This window comes from Halyomorpha halys, unplaced genomic scaffold, assembly GCF_000696795.3.
Source record: "Halyomorpha halys isolate HHAL.00 unplaced genomic scaffold, Hhal_1.1 Scaffold2246.1, whole genome shotgun sequence".
NCBI classification, from domain to species: Eukaryota; Metazoa; Arthropoda; class Insecta; order Hemiptera; family Pentatomidae; genus Halyomorpha; species Halyomorpha halys.
The window spans coordinates 22788-31470 of NW_027109453.1; the positions used below are offsets into that span (position 1 = coordinate 22788).

General features: G+C 26.6%; 2 protein-coding genes across 3 annotated transcripts in view; one reads left to right on the plus strand and one right to left on the minus strand.

The window, feature by feature from the left end:
* LOC106691325 (coronin-2B) overlaps positions 1 to 2134 on the minus strand; it is a 23871-nt gene extending 21737 nt beyond the window's left edge. Inside the window, exons 1-2 of one of the 2 annotated variants that reach the window (XM_014437057.2) lie at positions 1852 to 2133; positions 1289 to 1350 (exon numbers count right to left, since the gene is read on the minus strand). In XM_014437057.2, the coding sequence (XP_014292543.1) occupies positions 1289 to 1303 (15 nt within the window). In that variant the 5' untranslated portion in view covers positions 1304 to 1350; positions 1852 to 2133. Of the gene's footprint in view, positions 1 to 1288; positions 1351 to 1851 lie in introns of both variants that reach the window. The other variant, XM_024363237.2, reaches the window with a different exon arrangement.
* A 197-nt stretch (positions 2135 to 2331) lies between these two features.
* LOC106691326 (proliferation-associated protein 2G4) overlaps positions 2332 to 8683 on the plus strand; it is a 17732-nt gene continuing 11380 nt past the window's right edge. The window contains exons 1-2 of the mRNA XM_014437058.2: positions 2332 to 2470; positions 5440 to 5568. Coding sequence (XP_014292544.1) covers positions 2386 to 2470; positions 5440 to 5568 — 214 coding nt within the window. The 5' untranslated portion in view covers positions 2332 to 2385. The remainder of the gene's footprint in view (positions 2471 to 5439; positions 5569 to 8683) is intronic.

Below are 8683 nucleotides of genomic sequence, written 5' to 3' on the forward strand. Positions count from 1 at the left end.
CATGTACCAAAACTGAAAAAAATGTTAATTTAGTCCAAGATAAGACAATTTATTTTATCTTTGAAAAAATTTAGGTTCAACTTTATTAGAGTGAAATTAACTCTAAAAATTAAAAACAAAATCATTACTATTAAAAGCTTAAAAAGGTCATGCTAAAAAAAAAATCACTTAATAGTTAGGATGATGGCAGTAACTACACAAAATGATTTTTTGATATTATATAAAACCGATCTATACCAGTTAAGTACCTCAGACTCCCTTCTAATTTATTTTAAAACATTATTTATACAAAACTGCTATTAAAAAAACACACTCGAATTTAAATAAGTAACTACTCATTTAGCAGCAAAACTAATAAAAATCAAATAATATACAAGAAAATCATGACATAGTATAATTTCATGCATGGATTCAAACTCTGTTAGCTGTACAACTTTTAAAAATAGTGAACTTAGTTTTGGTTTTAAAGGTAATAATAATAATTGATGAACTCTGTTAATGTTTAGAAATGTGCATGAATTTGAAAGTGTAGTGTAAATTTGAAAACTTTTGATGTCAATATGAATATATTATGATTTTTTTTAACTGAACCCAAAATGTTTTCCCTATAGTATAATCCAAAGAAATAAACATAATTATAATTACAATGTTTTTTGAGCAGTTTCGATATAAGTGGGTTATATCAACAAGTATAATATCAGGATTAAATAGGTTGGTGTTAGTAGTTATTTTGAGATTAAGGTGTAACAAGGCAAGGAAGTTGTTTATAGAACAAAAAATTAACATTTAATTTAAATTAATTTATAGGTTATGAGAGGAAAATATCAATACTGAAATTGAACTTTTAAAATTTCATAGAAGAAAACAAGAGTATTAATAACTTACAGTTATCTGCTAATTGATGTTTGTTTAGTAATGAAATTATTGCGTGCTTGTTATCTAAAAGTATTTTTGTATACCGGTATGAAAAATTAATGAATTCAGGAGAGGATACACCTAGTAATATACTAACAACTGCAACTTATAAAGAAAAAAATAAACAACAAATGATATTTCATATCTAAAAGGTTTTAAAGGAAAATGGTAAGAAATGTTATAAATACTTTTGAATAAATTGTTTAGTATCAATAAAAGTTGGTAGTTATAGTAAAGGGCATAAAATAAATTCAGAGGGTTCATCTCACTAATAGGTTTTATTAATGGATTAATTTTTTTTATTTCTATAATTTTTATTATCAATTATGTTATTGATTATAATGTAATTGCAAAACAAAAAAAAAAAACTTACCTGAGTATTCGTCATTCTTATAGAGTAGCAGGTTTAGCACAAAAACAAAGTATTGGTCAAAGCTGCAAAGCAACATCTATGTGAATAAAACATTTAAAAAAAAAAAAAAAAAAAGAACTGATAACTAAAGGCAATTGATATTGGTGGAAATATCTAATCTTTTAAGTGCTCTACTAAAACACTCAAGAACAGGTCTGACAATTCATTATAACTCCTTATCAAATAAGATTCTATTCCTATGAAACAACTGCATAACATAAGGAAGTGGTGTTATGCTCTAAGTAGTAAAGGAACTAATTAAGAACCAGGTTGGTAAGCTGAATCTAATTCTGCACGCTTGAAGCACCTGTCACGCATCAAGAAATCACCTTTCTTAATGATTAATTGCTATGGAATTAAACAAAATTATACTTGTACAAGTAAAATATAAGGTGTATGTTTTGAGTAGAAATGATAAAAAAAAAATATATATAGAAAAGAAACCTATGCATTGAAAATTAAATTATTCACACAAAACAACAAACAAAATAAGCGTGCTTTTGAAGCAATTATTAATGACATACCTTTTCAATAGGTTTCTGACATCTATTTGAATCAATAATATAGTTATTGCTTTCATTCATAATAACAATATCATATATTTTGTTGGAATGACTTCCAATTAATTTAGGTGGACATAACATTTTATAGCTGGAAAAGGAAAGGACAAATTTACAAAGCTTTTGATTTCAATATAAAATGAATAGAGTTAAAACAAGAGGTTCCAGTTTTGTATTGGAAAATTTGACAGTTTGGGAAACAGGTTTCTTGGGGGGTTTCGGGTAGGAAGGTTCACAATTGGGCAACCATACACAACTATCGATAACCTACTTGTACCCCTTCATGTGAACAATTGTAATTTAAATTAGATAATTTAATGCTTGAAAAGAAATAAAAATAATTCCGCTTATTTTAATGGTTGTATATCATTTAAAATTCAATTAATTTTCGATAAAAAGGCCATTAAAAAAATATATACAATCAATGATTGTGATACGAAAGTTATCGTTAAGGCTCTTTTGGCGCTCCTTGAGCAGATTACCAGTTGGCTTCAAAACATGGCGGACAAAGATGAATCCGAAAAGACTATTGCTGAAGATTTGGTTGTTACCAAATATAAGATGGCTGGTGATATTGTAAATCGTAAGTCTAGTTTAATAGTTGAAATAAAGCAAGGCCGATGAAGTTGTAGTTTGCCTTTGCCTTATAACTTAGGCACTCGGCTGAAGTTCAGCTATTAGCCATATGGATTCCAGTATCTAGCGCTATGCTCAAGTACCATGTGGATAAACTTGGATTTTGCTTGGAATTACTTTTCATTCCTTTAAAACTTGAACCTGACCCTGTAGGAAATTTATTATAATTTAATTAGTCTGTAGTAGATATATTGTTGGTATTTCTAATTGTGTGATACTTATTTACCTTGGTGTACTTGATGTCTGCTCATTTTGCCTCTTGTGTACTCTTTTCCTTGTTATACCTTCTTTTTCAATCTTATGATAATTTACTATTGTTCATTTACTTGCTTATTATTTGAAGAAATAAATATTTAAACAATGAACGAGTGAAAAAAAATTCTTTTTAAAAAGATGTATTAGGGTCTACAATTGAGTTTAGTTCATTGTTTCTCTTATTTTTTCCAAGATGTCATTACACCACTTTCTACAACTCTCACTTTGGATTGATAATAATTATTCTTGTTTGATAAATATATCAGAGTAATTAAGGAGTTGCGACTTCATTTTTTTTTTCTGTTAATGATATTGGCTCAAGGGAAAAGAAAGCTTAGGTTGATCATTACCTATCAAATTATACAGATATATCATTTTTATTTAGATTAAGGTAGTTTTTGAGACAAAAGCAGACTTCCTTATTACTGTGTTGGCCTCTGTGTATTTACTCACAATTCTCTAGTTTATTCTATTCATTAATGTTTATACAGACCATTAATAACAATGGATTACTTTATTTCCTAAACTTAAATCCTATGATGATTTTGGAGTAGTTTTGAAATTGAACCAAATTTCATTCTGGTCTTTGATTAAATCATCATTTTTCATTTATCATTGGTTTTGTTTTTGCATGTTAGGTTTGATTTAATTATGATGAATGTTATTTTTATCATTTGTACCCATTAGGTTTTATGTTAAGTCTATTTCAGTTATTTGGTTCCAATAGTTGTGTTGTGATGAATAAAATAAAAAAATTACCCAGTAAGATGTAAGGGTTGTATTGTTAACAGTTGACTTTATTGTATTATTAACTGCTAGCAAGTTTATTTTTATGTATTGGGCACTATAAATGAAACTATTTGCTTCGTTATTTTTTTTCACTTAAACTTTTAAAAGAAATTTGTTCGAGAAAAATTAATTTCTCTATTTAAATAAATTTGGGCTAAAAGATCATCTTGATTAATTTAATTTTATGTCATGCTTGTTCTTTGTGAAAATCTTATGGATTTAACAGCTATCAGATTTTATAAGTATAGAAGTTCAAATAAATGTAAGTATGAAAAAAAAATTCATTTTTTCATTTGGAGAACTCAGAAATAAAGTAAATGAACACTTTTTGAGCTGGATTCCAAATAAAACAACTATTTCTTAATTTTGATAATTACATGCTCCTCATTATACATTAGAATGTATCTAATCATTGCCTTTTGGATTTAGTGAACTGTTCATCTGGAATAATAAAACGTGCAATTGCGTGATCAGTTAGTAATTCTTAATATGAAGGATACATATTAATGTTAAAACAACAGATGAACACTTTATAAGTTGGTTATTCATACATTAGTAAATCTTATACATATCGCTGCTTTGCTATTAATGCGGCACATTAGACAAATAAAAGTTTTAATTTTATTTCGAATTAAGCAAGTAATGTAGAATGGGATATTTTTTCTACTAGGGCTGTCCAAAATCTGTTAAAGTTGTCGTAAAGTAACCAAAATCTATAGTACAAGTTTGGTATTCGTGAAATACACAAATAAAAATGTATCGGATGTGCCAATATTTAAGCAATGCAGTGATATTTATAATTTGAAAAGTTTTGACTAATTTTATTTCTGTTTAGTCTTTTAATAGTGATTTGATAAGATTTTTTAAAAGTATTAACGCCCTTTGAATTTGACAAACTTAATTTTTTTTTTCATTTAAAAAAATAGGAGAAAGAAATACTTGAGAAATTCGATTTTGTCTCTAATTGAGGCACATGATCAAATAACAAATGAAAGTGAAATGTATACTAATTCTTTGACTTGTATAATTATCTATTATATCTATAATTATGAAAAATTCTATATTGACCAACTTAGATAGTAACAGTGATTAGTTAATTTTAAGAACACTTGTTAAGTTAAAATAGGCTTGATGGTAAACATTTAATAAAAAGTCATAAGAGAAGGAAATAAAGTTTGTTATTAATTGGTTATAAGTGTATTTTGTATTATATGACAGCTGTGAGTAATACTTGATAGTTCAATTGTTCGAGCTCTGGGCCTCCACAAAACCATTAAAATTCCTCATGTTATCCAATCCTTAAAATCCAAAATCCTTCACAAAGACCTTAATGTTCCAAATGTAACCGATCTAGCCGGAACCAGATATCAATCTTTACATTATAAACCCCCTAACCACCCTAACCCTAGTTTCTAATCTTGCTTCCTCTTACATTCCTGACAATCCTCTGAGGCGCCTGAAAAGAAGTTGGCCTCGAGACCTTCTAATATAGAAAATTATCTACCAATGGGTAGTTTGTCTACGTGCCTCTATCACTCCATTATAAATTTACATCAAATTTTACTAGTTGTGTTTCTTTGTAAATATCATCAAATAAATAAAAGAAAAATAGTTCAATAGTTAACAATTGAAGAACAATAAAGTTATTTATTATAAAGAAGTTGATTATCATTTCCACTCTACTTTTATCCCCAAAAAAATAAGTGAATGAATCGTTGATCATTGAGTATTTGTGTGAAATTTTATTGTATTGTTGAATAAGGAAAACTATTTTAGTTTATTTTATAAACTTTAAATTACAAATTTATAAGTTGTAGCATTACTGTTGTTTACATCTTATAAAGTTTTGTTATAGTTCATTTAATATTTCAGGTGTATTAAAACAAGTTATCAAAGCATGTGTCCCGGGTGCGTCAGTTCGCACTGTATGCGAATTGGGAGACAATCTTCTAATAGAAGAAACCAGCAAAGTTTTCAAAAAAGAAAAAGAAATGCGGAAAGGTAAATGATGAGATTGAATTATCTATCTTAATGAGATTCTAATTAGGATTAGGAATTTACTAATTATAGTTAATTTTTTTATTTTGATCTTAGCCCAAAAACTAATAGATATATTATTATTTTCAAATTTATTGTACTACCCTTTAACTTGAGTTTGAAATGAGTTGTCTTTGAATCAGGTAGTTAAATCTTTTATAAGATCAATATTTGTCTCTTCATGAACTGTATGTTTCTTAGCAACCATCAGGTCTAAGCTTCCTAAGGTGTTAAGGAATGGATTGAGGTTTTGTAGCTTGAGTCCTTAGTCCACTGGTCCACTGCCTTATATATTCTTATATTTTATTGATTTTTTATTTTATAGTCGTCATGTACTTAAACATCAAAGTACTTTGCCAGTTTTATATCGGTATAGTTGGGAGATCAATCTGAAACCAAAATATGAGTTAGACTACTCATATTTTGATGTCTTAATTTTTTTACGTTTTACCAAGAAGTACTTTTTTTTTTTATAATGTGGTTTTATCAAATTTTTTTGTTATTTTAAAGTTTTAATTATATATAATCTGGGGAAAATCAAAAAATACAACTCCAACAATTTTTTATTGATTAATTAGGTGCAGAGTTGGGCAAAAATTAGTTGTAGTTGAAACTAATAGCTAAAATTGCCATGGATACGACCCTTATTTATGAATGAACCATTGATAAATAAATATTGTATCCATGAAAATTTTAGCTATTAGTTAAATTATAGCTAATTTTTGCCCACCACTGATTAGAGGACATTTCGGACTTTATCCATTTTCAGATCAATTCCTAGAATTATAATTTGAAACATTTTCAATGATCATAATATTTTTTTTTTTTTATGAAATTATTTTTTTACATAAAAATCTTTTTAAATAAAAAATCATGCATCGCCAAAACATTTTTACATAGCTGAAATTTTTATAACTGTTTTCCATGTTATAATTGAGAGAAAGCCCTTTTTTTTTTTTATGACCTTTTATTAATTTTTTATTGTTAATTTGAAGATTTAAACTATACATTGTAATTTATGAGAAAATAAAAAAAAAAAACCCTCACAACTCCAACCATCCTTTATTGATTAATTATATGATGTTTTGGACTTCATACTTTGTCATTTTCAAATCAATTCCTAAAATCATAAATTAAAACAATTTTCGACAATCTTAAACTTTTTTTTTAACATGCATCACAAAAAATATCAAAGGTTATCTTAACATTTTTACATAGCTAAAAATTTGATATCAGTTATAATCAAGTGAAAGGATTTTTTTAACTTTCTCTCCAGCTATTTCTGTATTGTGTTTTTTTATTTACATCTTATTGGGTCAACATTCATTAAATTCTAAAAATTTAATTAATCTTTATAATCATTTCTAGTAATCTTATTTATATCATTATATCTATATTTCATTCATATTTTATGCTTTAATCCTATGCCATATTGAAGTATATAATACGGATTGCAATATTGTTGCATCGTTAAAATTGTAGGAAATAATCTGTTTTTATATAAAGAATAAGAAAATATTGGTTGGGGTTAATGTTAAATTTTTTTTTTTAAGTATCTATCCCTGAAGATTTATATTATTATCTATATTTTCATTTTAATGAAAACATTTTTACAGTTTATAGACTTTGTTATAAGTTCAACATCAATATCATCGAACTGTGTTTTCTTAATCATTCGATGGAATGATTAAGAAAACACAGTTAGATGGATGCATCTAGGTACAATTCAAATCTAGATTATCATACTGTGATGTTATTTTTATTTAATATTATTCTTCTGTATATATTAGCTTCACACTCAATAAGTTTTTTCCTCATAAAAAAAAAATTTTTTTGTTATATAAAAAAATAATATAACAAAAACCATTTAATAATATTGCTCAAGTATTTCAACATTTATGGAATAAAAAATTCATAATCCATATTCCATCCAACTTAAAAGTTACCAAGTTTTTTAAAATTATTATTCCAGGAAAAGCTTGAAATGTATATATAGATAACATATTACTTTTAGGAGGAAACAATTTCTTTTATTTGCAAACCATTTCATGCATGTGTGCCGTGCTTTTTGCATATGTGGTAGGCTTGCATGCCACTGGCCCACAAGCCTGTCTTTATTTTAAGGATATTTAGGTTCTTAGTTTTCTAAGAATTTCAGACTTGCTTAACTGTTAAACCGGATAAATATTTTCCAGTTGGACTTTACCGTCTTCCTTTTATATATTACACACAGTCAATCAACAATCTTGCAATATATAATAATTATTGGAGGTAATACTTTTGATAATTTTGAACATTGCAAATTAGTACTTTTTTGTATTTTTTACTAATATTTTTGAGTTATTCATCCCTAATTACATTGTTTGAGATATTATATGATGAAAATAATTTTATATAAACTGATAATCCTTGATGTTTTTTTGGGACGTAATTCTGATAATATCTCAGTTCTATTATTGTCAAAATTATTTGTTAATGCCATTATATTAATTAAGTTAGCTCAGTTATATTTCTATTTGCATTAATTATATACACTGATACTTCCTGTGAAGCTTATTGGCTCCTGCATCTAAAAGCTCTTCTAAAGTTTTTTTTTTTTCAAGATTAAGCACAATGATATACTGCCAGAGCACAGACCCAACCTAATTTCAGGGACAGTGTACCAAGTGCCATGGCTGTCACTCTGTGATTCATGTTATGTTTTTAGTTTTTTATAAATGAATATGTTTGTTTAACTGTCAATAAACTAGAATAATATTTTCCAGTGGGGCTTACAAACTCATTATTAATGGTACTTCAATATACTACCTTTATAAAAGAAGGTAATTTTAATTATTAATATAGAAAAGGAATATGGCCAGGTACAGTCAAAGTAACTAAAATAGTAAATAAACTATTTATTACGAGCCAACATTTTGCCCCATTTTGGATGGTTTCATCAGGGCTAAAAAATATACAAACAACTATAATAATATAACAAAGTAAGAGAATATATATAAAAAAAAAAGATTTAAATAGGTGAGAATTTGTATAAAAATGATAAAAGTAAATTAATTTTTATCTTCTTTAATTTATTTTG